The following is a 15,846-nucleotide window of genomic DNA, read 5'->3' on the forward strand; positions in this document are numbered from 1 at the left end:
GGACACACACCTCTTTTTACATTCACACCATTGCTGGGCTTTGGCAGAGTTCTGGTTTGGCAGAGTTGGCAAATCTCATGGGTGAGATTTGAGCAAAGTTGGGATTGGCAATTGCTAGGCAGGAGCCTTGAGGGGGACCAAACAGTTGGGAGAAGACAAAATATGAGCAAGGGACTATGGGTAGGCCAGGCTATTGATTGGCAGGTTCTTCTATAGCAGGAATATTTAATTTTGGATTTTCTGGTAGCCTTAACAAAAGACTTAATATCGCCAAAAATGCTACCATTTCAACATCCTGTAGTAAGATAGTAGTAAGATTTTTTACTTTTTTTTTACACTTAGAGTATCTCCAGTCAGAAGTTAAATTTTCAACTTAAATGCTTATTGCTAGATACTTACAGTTGAAAAGCGTATTCATATTCCCAGGTTATTCCAAACATACTTGATAAAATGAATCCAAGCATCAATTTTAAGATAAAAACTGTTGAGAAAGAAACCCTTTCCTGTGCCCTGCTCCTTGTCCTGTGGCATAGGGTGCCTCATGGACTATTAGGCAGTGTGATCCTGGAGGTGCTTGGAAAAGCTGTCGCTGGGTAGTGGCCATCAAGTGAGACCCCAGGGCCATGAGTAGGCACTGAAGATTGTAGATGAGTCCCCTGTGGGTGTCATAGGATGAGGAATAGGAAAGGACAGAGGAGCCAGGCCTGGTCCCCAAGTGAGCTGACCATGGCCACTCTGCACCCCCCATGGGGCACCTGGGCAGAGGGAGTGTTTCTCCTACTTGTGGGGCTCTAGAGCTTGGAGGCGAGCTGGGCTTAGTACATTGTGTTCATGCAGAGCTGCTTGGAGGGCTGGGCACAGGTGACGCGGTTGCACAAACAGAAAGTGGGCTCCACATAAGAGGATCCTGGACCCAGGGCTGGCCACATCCCTGGTGGGTGACTTTGAATGGGGGTGCAGTGTGTCTGGCTTTGAGTTCCTTGAGTAGACAGCACTGCTTTCCCCAAGGTGTTTAACTCTGAGTGACCCATAGTGTTGGAGAGACCACAGTGCCAGGCCGGGTCCTTCCCCTGAGTACCCAGGTTTGGGCAGCAGTTCCTTATCCACTCAGGAGTTGTGAGTCTCCGCAGCCATGCCTCTACCCACTCCTCCCCAGCATGGGTGATGCCTGCAGCTGCACAGCAGCCAAGGAGGGAAGAACTAAGAGCCCCCCAGGATGTGCTGTGTCCCTGCTGTCGGTGTGACCTAAGCAGCTCTGGCATCCCCCGAGCTGTGTGTCAATCTCCCGGGGGAGTGAACCCACTGCAGCTCCATGAGGCCACCCCCTCACTGTCTCCTATTGCCCTGACAGGGGGTGTTCAGAGCTATGCCGAATCCCCATGGTGGAGTACAAACTGGACAGTGAAGGCACACCCTGCGAGTACAAGACCCCCTTCAGGAGGAACACCACATGGCATCGGGTGCCCACCCCTGCCCTGCAGCCCCTCTCCAGAGCCTCCCCTGTGCCCAGCACGCCTGACCGCCTGCAGTGCCAGCAGCTGCTCCAGCAGGCCCAGGCCGCCATCCCCCGCAGCACCTCCTTTGACCGGAAGCTGCCTGACGGTACAAGGTAACGCTGTCCCCACCCTTGGGAAGGCTCTGGTGGACCTGGGTGGGAGCGTGGCAGGGTGGGGTCCTCTCTCTCAGCTTACGCTCTATTCCATCAGCTTATTCTGAGCATTGCAGTCCAGCCCTTTCCTGGCCCTGCCTTGGTGCTGCCCGGGTACTGAAGAAAGGCTGTCATGCCCTCAGGGCCGCAGCCCTCTCCTTCATTGGGCACCCACCCTCCTTGTCCACTGGCCCTCCAGACCATCTTGGGAGGATGCCCAGAACTGTTATGTATGCAGTTCTGGAAAAGCATGAGCACATCTGGGTGCACAGGAGACAGACCCCGCATCTGAGTGTGGGTGCCGTGTCAGGAGGCACCTGGAGCATTAGCAGCTCTGCTTTGCTTCTCTCATCTCTGGCAAAGTGAGTTGATTCTAAAATCAGCTTTCCAGTGAAAGAAGACATGTATTTCCAGTGAAGTCCAGGAGCACTGGGAGCTGCCCTGTAGAGAGCGTCACAGTGACCCTGCTCTGTGGGATCGTTCGCCCACGCCTGCTGTCTTCACTGCGGCTTTCAGAAGCGGGGACTTTCTTGGCATGGCTTGTCAGGTGCTGGTCTGACTGTTGCCAGCATAGGCCAGAAGGCAGCTGCCTGGGCTCGAACTCGGCTCCGGGGTATTTGATGCACCATTCCCTGGGGCCTGCTGCTCCCCTCCGCGCCCCTCATCTGGCAGATGATCCTTGATCAGGGCATGCTGAGACTGGATGACCTATGCAGGGGAAATGACCCTGAGTAAGCCTGTGGAAGTACTGACCAGGTCCACCCAATAAATGCAAGGTCATCCTGGGCCTTCTCAGTTGGTTCTTTCCACAGATGCAGGAACACTTGGCTCCAAGGTCAGAGCACCCTTACTTCAGTAGAGCTTTGTGGATTCCAGGGAACCGGGAGATTCTCATAGCCAAGGAGACAGACGTACATCCCATGAAGTGTGTTTTCACAAATATCACTCATTTTTTGTGAAATAAAAGATAAACAAGATTCTATTCAGTAGATATGTGAAAACAAATAGTTTTGCCAAATTTCAGTCTTGCTTTCTGCGTAGCTTCTGGTGGGGAGCCGAAGCACAGCTGGCACCGAGTTCTGTGGCAGGAGGTAGTGGTGTTTTCCTGACTGCCCGAGGTCGTGCTCCTGGTCTTCCCTCCTTCACTGGGAGTTACTCTCTCTGCTTTAAAACTCCAAGTGGAGGGCTGGCCCGTACGTCTTTCCTATGTAGATAGCCACCGTAAACGTCAGAAGTCTCAGGATAGCACCTGTTTCTGGTTTACGTCTGCATGGTTTTCTTCCTTCTCTTCACTGTGAAAGTGAAGTTTAATGTCCAGCAGTTCAGGGTTGGGTGCCTGGCGGGCACTCAGTGCCCTGTAATAACTCTGCTCTGCCTTTCAGAAGTTCCCCCAGTAACCAGTCGTCCTCCAGTGACCCCGGACCTGGTGGGAGTGGACCCTGGAGACCACCAGTGGGCTATGACGGGTACTGCTTGCTTACCTTTCTGCTCTCCCTGAGAGGAACCAGTGTGGCTTGTTTTAAAGCATTTACTATGCACCTCCTGCACACCTAGGCCATTTGGGGAATGTAAAAATGCCAGACCTGCTTTCAGTGAGCAGCGGGTACAGATCAGAGAGCGCGCCTCTTCAGCACAGACAGTGCCCACGCTCTGAGTATCAGAGAAAGGGAAAGGGTTAGGGTCCCTATAGCTGACCCCCGTGGGGAAGCAGCAGAGGTCACCTCAGCACACCTGGCTGAGTGCGCCCAAGGCAGGCACTATTTCTGGGAGATGGCAACCCAGGCACCACTCGGGCTGCCCAGACGGAATCCACTGAGGCCACGCCCTGGAAAGGTGAGTGGCCTACTCTGGCCGCCCCACAGGACAGAGGCTGCACCCTGATGCAGACCCAGCACAGTGGAGGCCTGGGCTGGGGGCTTCAGCTCTCCTCCTTCATAGCACTCAACCCTTGATCTTTGAAGTAGACTCTGTGTGTGGAGGGCAGACAGAGTTCCCAGGAGTTGTGTGATGTTTCTGGATTGTTACGTACTAACAGGGGAGGTTTTCCTTCCTTGGTATAAGTTGCAAGCCTTTTTCTGACTTTCTATGCACCAGGGCCTGTGACCTGAATTCTGGAAGTAAGGATCACATCGTAATGTGAATAGTTTTCTTTATTTCTTTCCCAAGATTATATTTTCCTATTTTGGGATTCCATGAAACAAAGCCCACTTGGATATAATCTAGAGTTAATCGTATTTTCTTTTCCTTAAGATGATTTAACCAACAGATGTGTCAGTGTTCTTGGCCCAAGGGAAGCAGCCAGGAGCAGGGGGTCCTCCCAGGTGGCAGGGCACTGGCCTGGGAGGTCACTCCCCCCTGGCATCCACAGCGCTCTGTCCAGTGCCCTGGACCTGCAGCACAGACAGACTCCCATCCTTGGTGCTCCGGTGTCTCTGGAGGGGTTGGGCTGTCCAAGCTGTGTGTGTGTGTGTGTGTGTGTGTGTGTGTGTGTGTGTGTGTGTCCTGAGGGTAGCTTCCTTGAGGGCGCTGTGCCACGCAGCCCCTGTAGAACCCACACACTTGTCCCCACCCATCCCTGCCCCAGCAGGCTGGTGAGAAGAGTGCTCAGCTCTGCCTTCTTCCCAGGTGCCAGTCCCCTCTGTTGCTTGAGCACCAGGGCCCAGGCCCTCTGGAGTACGATGGAGCCAGAGAGCGAGAGGATGCCATGGAAGGAAGCAGGCACCAAGGTGAGAGTGACCGCTGGTGCTCCTGGCCTTGCCACTCCCTCTCTGCCATCAGGCATTCATGCCACCCATGACCGGTGGGCACCTCCTCACCATGCTGAGAAGACCACCTGGGGCTCCTAACAGGAGGGTGTGACTGGGGGCTGTGGTGGCTGTGGAGTTGGAGGTGGCTGTGGTGGCTGGAGTGGAGTGGTAATGCTTGTAGAAGTGGCAAATGTTCTCTGTGGCAGTTATTCTGTCTCCTCTCGTGGCTCACCCACTGGGAAGACCCAGAAGACCCAGAGCCACAGTCCTGTTCGTGTTTACAGAGCCTCTTGCTGGCTCCTGCCTCCTTCCTCCTTTGCTAACGCTGGACTTTGAGACTCGACTCCTCTCTTCACATGGCAGAGACCAGATGGCACGGCCCACCTTCCAAGGTCCTGGGCCCCTACAAGGAGCGAGCCCTACAGAAGGACGGTAGCTGCCGGGACTCCCCCAGTAAGCTGTCGCACGTAAGTCCTGTTCCAACAGCCTTCACCTGGGTGACCGAGCTCTCGGCACACAGTAGGGCAGCACCATGGCCAGCAGTGCTCAGGGGGCCACACAAGGAAAGCAGGGTGATTTGGTTCCTGAGTTGGGAAGGACCTCAAAGAAAGGTCGTGCTGTTAATCACTGGCAGAGCCAAGCAAGGTTACAGCTCAGCCTCTCAAACCTCAGAGAAGCCATCGCAGGTGCCATTTACAGAGCAGTCACCAGGGCCCTGTGGTGATCACAGCCACTGGCACGTTTTCTGTCCCACACTCGCCCACTGTGCCAAAGACCCCAGGAGGCGGCCACACTGGAGACTGCCCGGAGGCAGGGCTCTGGCTGGAGGTGGACAGAGGGTTTTGTCAGCGGTGCCTAATGCAGCCCCTGCCTTGGAGTAGCTGGCGCAGGCCCCTGCGCCTCTCCTTCCTCTCCACGCGTCTCCAGCCAGCCCCCAGTGGTCTCCTAGCAGCACATATGTTCCACCTGCTTGCGGCCAGCCTCACTGTGTCCACCCGGCTCTCGCAGGGCTCTGGCGAGGGAGGCACAGCGGGAACATCCAGGTGCAGCCAGAGGGTTGGATCCGTGTGGGGATCTGAAGGGACAGGGAGGAGACAAGGCCAAGCCACCTTAGGTAGACCTGCTCCTCCTGGTCTGCCAAAGCCCTCTGCTGGTGTCACAGGATCCGTCGTGACATCCGTGACTGCCTGAGCACAGGGCAAGCTAGGGACCCCCAAGGCCCCGAGCCGCTCTCAGAGCTCTGTGTCTTCAGCTTCAGAGTGGCTTGGCCTGGGCCCCCGGAGCGCAGGTCTGCAGGGCGCTTCGCAGCTGCTGGTGCGCCTGATGTGTGTCACCTCTTGGTCTGCACAGGAGCCTTGGGAGCTCAGTGCAGCAAGCACAGGGGGCTGTGACTGACCCAGAGGCCTGTCGTGACCACACCTGGGTCTCCTGCCCATACCGTCACTTGTCCCAAGTGTTTTCTGCATAAACGGCTGCCCCCTCCCTTCTGTTATTGTCACGTGCCAGTTCACAGAACCCTCACAGGTGACATCATGGCCCTGCTTTAGTGCTTCATGCACCAATATCAGGAAAAGACTTACAGAAAAGATGCTCATTTAACTTAAACTGCTAGACACATTATGACTCAGGGACTCTGCACCCACCCAGCCCGTGTGTGAGGAGAGTAGTGGGCACAGGCCACGCCCCAGCAGCTGCTCTGGGTCGGCAAGAGGCAGCTAGCCCAGGGTTTCCTCTGAGGTGCTCTGTCCCCTGCCCCCAGATTGGCGACAAAGGCTGCTCCAGTCACTCCAGCAGCAACACGCTCTCCAGCAACACCTCCAGCAGCAGCGACGACAAGCCCTTTGGGTCGGAGGACCTGATGGACCCCGAGTTGCTGGGGCTGACCTACATCAAGGGGGCATCCACTGACAGCGGCATCGACACGGCTCCATGCATGCCAGCCGCCCTCCTCGGCCCTGTCCACCTGACGGGCAGCAGGTCTCTGATCCACAGCCGGGCTGAGCAGTGGGCTGATGAGGCCAGCGTCCCAGGGCCTGAGGACGAGCAGGCTAAGATGTACGCCATGCGTGGTTATGCCACCGCCATCGCCACCGGCAGCGCCACCGAGGGCAGCATGGGTGACCTCAGTGAGATATCGTCTCATTCCAGGTGAGCCTCTGCAGGGCTACCCCTGCTGTGCCTCCCAGCCCTGGGGTGCCAGGGGCCTGGGGCCACTGTCACATTGGCCCAGCTGTCTGTCTTCAGAAGACAGGCTTGTTTCTAAATCTAATTGCCAAGGTAAGTACATTAAGTCATGTGTGTGGTTTATTTCCCCTTCTCTTGCTTTAAATTTGAGGGGAAAGTCAGTGGAGATACTAAGTGCTCCAGCCAGGCCACTTAGATCTCTCCCAGTGCTACCTGTGACTGCCCGCCCCCCCCCCCACACACACACACACATACCTTCGGAGAAGAGATAGGGCCTGTGCAATAACAGGGACTGAGGGGAGTGTGCACCAGGGACCCAGGGCCCCGTGTGCAGATGTACAGCCTGCCCTGTTCCTGAGGCCTCACAGCAAGCAGGATAGACCTGCCACCTCGGGCATGCTGGCCACAGTTCCACATCGGGCAATAAGCAGTTGGCAGTGGGGACTTGAAACAGAACAGATACCAGCTAAATCTACAGCCATACTGGGGGCAGATGTTGCTTACAGAGTTAGAAGTGGCTTTGACCTCCCATCTGGTTTTTCTGTGTTTGTCCTCAAAGACCAGGCATAGACCTGCATCTGTTTGATTTGTGGACAGAATCGAATGGTATTTTCCTCCCTGTTCCTGAGGCTTCCATAACTTGCCCCAAGTCACACTCTGACTTCTCTGAACTCTTCTGCTGCTGGGCAGTTAGAAGAACCCGCGGCAGGACAATCCTCCAGGCACCTAGTGCAGCTATGAACTTTTCTCCAGGGGTGATCCTGGTGGCCCATGGACTTCACAGGCCCATGGAAGGGAAAGCCAGTGGAGATACTGAGAGCTCCAGCCAGGCCACTTAGGTCCCTCCCAGTGCTGCCTGTAACCCCCCCACCACCACCACCCGCAACACACCTTCAGAGAAGAGGTAGGGCCTGTGCAATAAAAGGGAACGAGGGGAGAGTGTGCCTCTGCCACCTGCCGACCTCCTGTGCTCATGCCCCTCTGACCCTAGGCATGGCTCGCTCCCCTTAGGGTCTGCAGAAGAAACAGACCCCCACCCACTCAGATCTCCACGCACGTCTCTGGCTTTCATCATTGTGGCGCAGGATGCCATTGCCTAGGGCAGCAGGCTTCTGCCAGGCTGGCAGTCTGACCAGCAAGCCGTACACCTGAGCAGTGGTACTCAGGAAGGGCTGTGTGATCCTGTGGGCCACGTTATCCATGTCACCATGTCCTCCATACCAACGACTGGAAGTTGGCACAACAGTGCTAACATGGGAAAGAATGCATGCAAGGTGTAATGCCAGCATTCTAGAAAGTTCCCCAGCCACAGGGAATCTTTCATAATGATGTCACTGCTAGTGAGCACAGATTTCTGCTGTCTCACTGATCAGATTGACTTGGTTCTTAGCATTAAATTTAAAATATGTTACTTTATGGAATAAAAGACATTTTTAATTAAGTCTAAATTAGAAAAGTATGTCTTATAGAATAAATGGAAAATACATATGCTCAGGTCACGCTAAAAACATTGCATATTTTGAAAAGTGTGGAAGTATGAATAACCTGGACAGATCAGTGTATCATGTCTGCCATGACTGGTCACTTCTGTGCAGCGGGCCTGTTCCTAGGTGCACCCTTGGCGTGGGGCTGCTGGAGCCCAGGCTCTGCCTGCTCCCTTCTGCTCCCACACATAGCCGGCCGCCCTCTCTGGGTCCTGGCCAGCTGTCAGTGGGTGTCTAGGCGGTCCTGCAGCTGCTGTCGGTAGGGTGCAATGGTGCCTGCGAGTCTGCGCTGGCCTCTCCTGGAGACTGGCCCCTTGTGAGCCTTCCCTCTCGGGCCTCACTGTTCCTGGGCTCTTCCTGTCCTTTCAGTACTGCCTCCTGCAGGGGCACTCAGCTTGCCCATGGGCTCCTGGGCCTCTGCAGGTGAGGCTTTCCAATAGGCCTGTGGTGGAGAAGGCCACCCTGCCTCTGATCCCAAGCCTGCTTATGAACCAGGACCCCAGAAAGGCTGGGGACCCGCTGGCTCTGCACCAGCCACTGGCTCTGATGTCCTCTGCTTCGTGTGTTCTCCCCTCAGTGGTTCCCACCATTCAGGAAGCCCTTCGGCCCACTGTTCCAAAAGTAGTGGGTCTCTGGACACATCCAAAGTCTATATCGTGTCTCATGGTGGCGGTCAGCAGGTTCCCGGCTCCGCGTCCAAGCCCTACCACAGACAAGGGTCAGTCAACCAATATGTCATTGGCTGGAAGAAGGCAGAGGACAGCCCACCGCCTGAGGAGCCTGAAGTTACAGAGTGTCCCCGGTAAGGTGGCTGACTGTTCTCTGGACAATGTTGGACATTTTGGAGATGGGGAGGGAATATATTTTCTAAGAATAATCAAGAGCTATCTTTCTAAATGCTTTAAATGTTGATATTTGTAACTCTTTTTCAAAATCCCCATTTTTCTTAACTTTTACATTAAAGAAAAAAACTGTGTTCTTTGCTCTTATATCCACAAAACTGCCTTCATTAGAAAAGACATGATCATGTGCCCGGTGGTGTGAGTGTGTTCTGTCATTGCCAAGGTCAAGGGCAGTTGGAATCTCAGTTGGTGGCAGCACAAGAGTCTAGCAGGACTTCTCATTTCCTTTTCAGAGTTAGATTTTGTGGGGCAGAGAGGGAGGGAAGCTGTGTGTACGTGGGAAGAGGAGAAGTTCATACACCCTGTTTGTAAGGGTCATGCCAACGGCTGATGCCTCTGGGGGACAGGTGAGGAGATGGCATTACAGAGTGCTGAGCAAGGCCATCTCAGTCACTGGGCTGTTTGCTCTCTGTTCCTAACTTCAGAAACACTGGGAGCATACGAGGGTGTTGTGAGGCGACTGAGGGTCTCTGTGTGGTCTGTGAACCAGTGTCACTCTTTTGATCTGATGACCCCAGCCAGGCACTGTGGCATATGCTTGCAGTAGAGCGTCACTGGAGCCCAGGAGTGTGGCACCAGCCTGAGCAACATAGCAAGACCCCATTTCAGAAAGGAAGAGGAGGAGTTGGTGATGCCGTGTCTTAAAGACAACTATCATGTTGTTGATCAAGGGAAAGTCCTCTTAGGGCTAAAACTGGATTTGAACTCTTAAAAAAAAGTCACGTCAGTAATCACTCCTCAGGAAGGAAGTCTCATGCGCTCTGTGTTGTAGGTGTGGGTGTGAGAGTAAAGCCTGGGGTCTCCACCGCAGGATGTGAGGGCTCCAGGTCATGCACTCCAGGCTTCACTAGCTTCCGGGAAGCACTTGTAGAAGTATTGGTGACATCACGGCAGCACCCCATCACAAAGGGCTCCCTGCGAGGGTCAGGTGTGAGGAGTGTCCCTGGACAGTCCACCCAGAAGCCAGGGTCTGTGTGTCTCACGCTGCTGGCTCAGCATCCCCTGCATCCAGAGGAAGGGCTGTGGATCCCTGGGCAACAGCAGGCACACCCAAGGGCGTTTGTCCCTACCACAGCCCCTCGGAGTCTCCACACCCTAGTGACCGAGGTGGGGCAGTTGGCAGCCCCGCTTATGCTCTCAGACATGTTGGAGGGAAGGGGCTGCAAAGTGCCTTCATCCTGCCCCCATGTCCTAGAGATGATTTGAGGTCAGAGAGATTATTTCCACCCCTGACCCAAGTAAGTGCTGGGACCCGGGGCTGGAGCTCCCAGCCAGCGTGGCAGCTCACCTGTCAGGGTCACAGGCACAATCCAGCAGCCATGACTCTGAGGTGAGGGTTGCAAAGGGCCACACAGCAGTGTCTGGAGTTTGGTCTTGTCACTACAGTGGGTCCTGGGAAATGGTCAGCCACACCCTGACCGAAATTCCATGTGGCTCTGACATCACCACGTAGTCTTTAAAAGCCTGTGCAAAGCGAGCCCACCAAGTGTTTTGCCGGCCACAGAGTCGGGTTTGGAGCGTCTCTGCTGAGGCCTTCCTGTCATTATTCACTCTGCCCTCTGTCTACGTGCCCTGCCCAGTTCCTGGATGTGCCCTTCTCCGCACCACACAGCCCTGTTCCCACCTGACTACTGCATGTGTATGTGTACAAACACACTCCCAGCCCAGGGCCCTTCGGGGGCCGAGCTCTGCCCACTTCTGTGCTCTTAGTGACTGACACAGACTAAACCTTTGTTTACACTGGTTTAGTTAATTATTTATTTAATTTTTAAAAAAATTAGTACTATAGCAGAGAAGGCTAGTGATTCTATTCCTACACAAACAGAAGAAACTGAAACAACTGTGACCTAGGTGTCCTCTTTACCCACGCCATTACCAGTGCAGCCTAGGTACCTCCCACATCCTCCCCAGAGCACAGGGCCTGCGGCAGGAGCACTTCGCAGCCCTGGGGCTCAGGATCAGAAGCCTCTCTGTAAAGCCGCACCTTGGTTCTCCCCGTGAGGCTGTGCAGAAGCCTGCCAGGTCTTGGGTTCTCTGTCCTTTCATGCCGTTCCTCCTCATGATGCTTTTAAAGTTTTGCAGAGCTGCTATCAGTCCTATCTGCTCATATGGCCAGTGTAGCCTATCGAGATGGGAGGGGTAGGGGGTCTTTCCAATTGCAGGAGCAACACAGGAGCCATAGATGGTTCTGCTTGGTTCTGAGCAGGCCTGTGGCTGTTTCTCAGTCTAAGAATTCTCCAGAGGCTGTCACATGCAGCAAGGTGGCCTCATTTGGGATAGAGTGGCATTTTGACTCATTGTGTGCAGTCAGCTCTACAGCTCACTGCTGCTTTAGGCTGTGAATTCCTGGGGCCTGGCCTTTCAGGCTGCATAACAAAGACCATCCACCTCTGGAAAGTCCACTGCTGACCACCCTGCATCCCAGGACTCTTTGGCTGCCTGGGTTGCCTTTTCACAGTCAACCTTTCCAAAGTGAGTCTCGAGTTTTCCCTGCAGAAGAGCTGAAGTCAGTAATGCAGCTCAGCAGTCCTTCGTTATGCATAGACACATTTTCATATCCTGATAATCAAGGGAGACAGCTGCTTTATTGATCCAAATAAGTTTATGAAGCTACTGATAATAAAACATGCTTACACACACCTGTGGTAATTACTCTTAAACTGCAGGCTCCCCAGGTGACCTTCTGCAGCCTGATAGCCACTGCATTGGCCATCAGCCTCAAGAGGGGCCTCTGTTTTGTGCTTCAGAGACCAGCGTTGCTGCAGAAGACACGCTCGTTCCTGATGTGTTCTCCAGCCTGTCTCCCGACAGCTTAGGCAAGGGAAACATGGCCTTATTTCTAAGAGTTGGCACACTTTTTCTCATCCTGGGCTTTGGGGATCTGGTTTGTTTCTGCATTATTTAGAAGTCTGACTTCCCAGTTGACTTGTGTAGCATGCGAAGCCGTGTGAGATTTGGCACACTGGTGACCACAGTGACCCAGAGAGTGGCACAGTGGCCCACCTGGCCACCGGATTTCCTTCTCGCCACCCAGGCACCTGATGAATGGCGGCTCCTGACTCCCCTGTCCCGTTGTGTCAACAGGATGTACAGCGAGGTGGACGTCATGTCTACAGCAGCTCACCACCAGGCAGTGGGAGATGCCATCTCAGAAACTCAGCATGTCCTGTCCAAAGAAGATTTTCTGAAACTGATGCTTCCCGACAGCCCCTTGGTGGAGGAGGGGAGGAGAAAGGTGAGCAGTGTCATGGGGTTCTGGAGTTACCAGAAACACTGCAAGCAGGGTTGTGGCACCACGAGGGTCCAGGGAACGACCCCCACTCCACCATGCCCCATAGGTCCTCTCCCAGGGCCCTGCCAGCAGCTCGGAGCAGGATGGCCTTGCCATTGGTGGTTCCTGGAAGGTGAACTAGCTGGGGCTCAGGAAGAGCAGCTTCCTGTGGCAGGCAGAGCTGGGAGCCAGGCAGGCTGCCTCTGGCCCCAGCAGTCGTCGCCTATGTGGCTCCTTGCAAGTGGTATGGCTTCAGGATCCTTCAGGCAGACGTAGAGTGACAGTCAGAACTGATGTGTGCAGAGCCTGGCACGTGCCTGGACATGGCCGCGACTAGTCCTTGAACTTCACACTGCCTGACGAGCCCTAGCCTGAGCCCCCTCCACCTCCACCTTCGGCATGCATATCCTGTTCCAGAAGTGGGCGGGGCTCATCCCAGCATTGGACCTGGCACTCTGCTGCAGAGAGGTGCACAGAGGTCCCAGGGAAAGGCATGCTCATTGGGCCTCTCCCCTGCCCCCTGCTCAGCAGGGCCTTCTTTTGCTTACAGGCAGCAGCAGGGTTGCCTATTGTGGGTGGTTTTGGCTGCGTTGTGATTACAGTCTCTTAAGCCACTTTTTAAAATAATACAGAGTGAGGTAACTGAGCCCACTTGCCCTGTTCTGCAAATAACTGAGACTTAGATGATGAAGTATGAGATGCACAGAAACGTTTGGTGCCAGAGTGCAGAATGGAACCCCTCAATGTAGCACCTGTCAAGTTGAGGGTGGCGAGAGGCGCGGCAGCCACCTTGCCTGCAGCCGGGGAGATGGCTACAGCAGTCCTGTGTGCGCCTAGGCAGCACACCAGGTGCCACCCCACAGCTGCTTTAATCTTGCCTGCTGCGGTGGCTCTGGGGAATCTGCTGGTAGTATGTGATGGGATCCCAAAAGAACTCGTCATAGCAAATCTTTTTTAACTGTGCTCAGGTGCAAGTACAGACAGCTTTTCTTGTAGGGATAAACTTTTTGATGTGGGTTTTTTCCTCCTATGACAAACCACCACCTACTTATGGTACAGGTTTAATGCACCATGGTGCTTGCTCCTCGTCGGGAGAAAGGGCTGACAGAAGGGGAGCAGCACCCAGGAGAAGCACATTAGCCTCCTGCCACGTTCACACATGTGGACACCACTTGCCGTTGCATCATGTGGGCATGCTGGCTTCACTGCTGAGTGGGAGGCCATGGAGGAGCTGGACACCAGGTGCCCTGACGTCCCTGAGTACCAGCTCCTCTTCCATCAGCTCTCCTACCCAATCTGTGCTGACCCACAGTAATCCGTGGTTCCTTTAAACCTGGGGATGATCCATTACTGTAACTCAGTTTCCAGTGATTGTAATGCTGACCTCTCTAAATAGCACGTTCAAGTGGAGAGTAGGACTTTCCTGCCCTAAGAACATGTTCCTTGAGCCTGACTGTATGTGGCTCAGTGGCATAAGTATTCAAAATTAGTTTTTTTATGGGACTTCACTTATAGTTAGTTGATGGACAAGTACACTTTACAGAATGTCAGAAGAAAGCGCTGCAATCCAGTGACCACACAGGAGCCCTGGTGCACTTGCCTTGGGGCCCGTGAGCCTGGCTCAGCTTTTCCAAGCTAATGGGGAAGCCTGGAGAAGCTGCCCCATAGCTGAGTCAGAGGCACTCCTCCCCTTCAGTGCTTAACGTTCACTCCCATCTTGTTTATCCATAGTTTTCGTTCTATGGGAACCTGTCTCCAAGGAGGTCGCTGTACCGCACCCTCTCTGACGAGAGTGTGTGCAGCAATCGGAGGGGGTCCTCCTTTGGCAGTTCCCGCAGCTCCATACTGGACCAAGCACTGCCCAACGACATCCTGTTCAGCACCACCCCACCCTACCACAGCACGCTGCCCCCCAGGACCCACCCAGCGCCCAGCATGGGCAGCCTGAGAAGTAAGTGCAGTGCTGCCCGCCACAGGCCCGGCTCAGGGCCCGTCAGGTTGTGTCCCCGTGTAGGTGGGGGGTGGTCAGATGCACGTCTTTTGATGTCATATATGCTTTTTCTTTTAAGTAATTTTCAAATGTAAAAGCTCCAGAATGGAAATTTTTTAAAAGCAAAATTACCTGTTCATAAGGGAGTTGAAAACTTAGTGCTGAACTCCTTTATCAGGTCAAATATTGCCTTCTTATTCCAGTCTCAGCTGCTCTGCCTCTACGGGAGACTCCCGTGCCTGAGGCTGCTCCTGCAGAGGGGAGGCTGGGGTGCAGGTGGGTCTTCTGGCAGGAGGAGTCTCTCCAAACTTTATTATAAAAAGATTGGGATCAGCTCACTGGAGGGGCACCCCTGGGCTCAGTTGCCAGTCACACTCATGCACACACACGGGGTTAGGATAAATGAACTAGTATTTTAGGGATAACTTTGTGAGCACAAATCACTACAGACCCAGGTGTGTGCTTGCCAATTTTAAGTCAGGGGACAAGGGCCAGCAACAAAGCACTCCAGCCAGTGTGGAAGGACCTGCCAGAGGCAGGCACCCTGCTTGCACCGCCTCCTTCCTCCCCCATACCTCCCATCCTGGCCTGGAGTGCCTGTGACAGGATAGCTGAGACCCCAGGTTTCCACCAGGAAATGCAGTCAGGAAGGCTCACTGGCAGATAGCCATCAGTGAGGTCAGGTTCCCACTGGTGGCTACCGTGATCTTAGGCTTGGTGAACAAGCCTAGGCAGAGGGTCCTGGACCCACTTCCTAGCCTCTCCAGATGGCCCAAGGGAGGCCACCAGCAGAGAGGCAGCACCGCGCTCCTCTGTCCTCTGCAGCAACATCTGTGCCCTTGCATCCCAGGAGGTTCCCGGCAGTGACTTCCCTGCCTGTGCCGCTTCCCCCCTCAAACCCCAGGAAACGCTCCAGATGTGAAGTGGCACTGGGGCCACCCTGGGACTTTCAGTTGCTTTATTTCCCAAATCAGCCAGAAGAGCAGTGTCTGCCTCTGAGCTAGCCCAAGGCTGGGGGGAGCTGGATTTGGAAAAGTGGACTTTGGTACCCACACACGGCAAGGGTGCCGCCTGTTCAATAAGCTGAAACCAGAGACAACCTGGCCCCTGCCATGGCGTCTGTGCAGCCTAGCCGTGGCTCCTGGCTCCTCGGGCTCTGCACTGACCACGCCCTGTCAGATCCCGACAGTGAGCATCCAGGGTGGGCCGGGCTCCTCCTCGAGAGCAGGTCTGCATCTCACTGCTCACTGGACACATAATGTCCAGATACCATTGGTGGTGAGGCAGCATGTCAATGGACGGGGTGTGAAGGCCACTGCTGGCTTGCATTGCAGGCAGGGTTTAGTAATTTCCCCTGATTCAGAAATCATTTCTGTGGTCACCATGATCTCAGGTCTGGGGTGAGAAGAGAAGCCCAGGTGTGAACTCAGGAGCCGCTGCTCCAGCTTTTCAGGATGAGCCCCTGCTCTGGGCTGTGATGGGGCTGCCGCTGGCACTAGGCTCTTCCTGCCCAGGAGAGGCACTGGTTCAGGCTCCACAGGGCTCTCCTCCCAGCGCTGCTCTGCACCCCTCACCGTGGGTGCCACCCACATGGCACCTGATGTGGGCGTGCCTTCCGCA

At 54.6% G+C, this 15,846-nt stretch overlaps 1 protein-coding gene across 2 annotated transcripts in view; it reads left to right on the top strand.

The window, feature by feature from the left end:
- The window catches only part of Sipa1l2 (signal induced proliferation associated 1 like 2), a 138,757-nt gene that overhangs the window by 106,932 nt on the left and 15,979 nt on the right, over positions 1-15,846 (top strand). For both annotated transcript variants that reach the window (XM_046432069.2, XM_046432068.2), the window contains exons 10-17: positions 1,352-1,609; positions 3,031-3,114; positions 4,274-4,374; positions 4,759-4,862; positions 6,155-6,543; positions 8,641-8,865; positions 12,050-12,200; positions 13,968-14,187. In XM_046432069.2, the coding sequence (XP_046288025.1) occupies positions 1,352-1,609; positions 3,031-3,114; positions 4,274-4,374; positions 4,759-4,862; positions 6,155-6,543; positions 8,641-8,865; positions 12,050-12,200; positions 13,968-14,187 (1,532 nt within the window). The remainder of the gene's footprint in view (positions 1-1,351; positions 1,610-3,030; positions 3,115-4,273; positions 4,375-4,758; positions 4,863-6,154; positions 6,544-8,640; positions 8,866-12,049; positions 12,201-13,967; positions 14,188-15,846) is intronic.

The sequence above is a fragment of the Marmota monax genome, unplaced genomic scaffold (assembly GCF_021218885.2).
Source record: "Marmota monax isolate L192 unplaced genomic scaffold, Marmota_monax_Labrador192_F-V1.1 WCK01_AAM20220418_F8-fsc00071, whole genome shotgun sequence".
NCBI classification, from domain to species: domain Eukaryota; kingdom Metazoa; phylum Chordata; class Mammalia; order Rodentia; family Sciuridae; genus Marmota; species Marmota monax.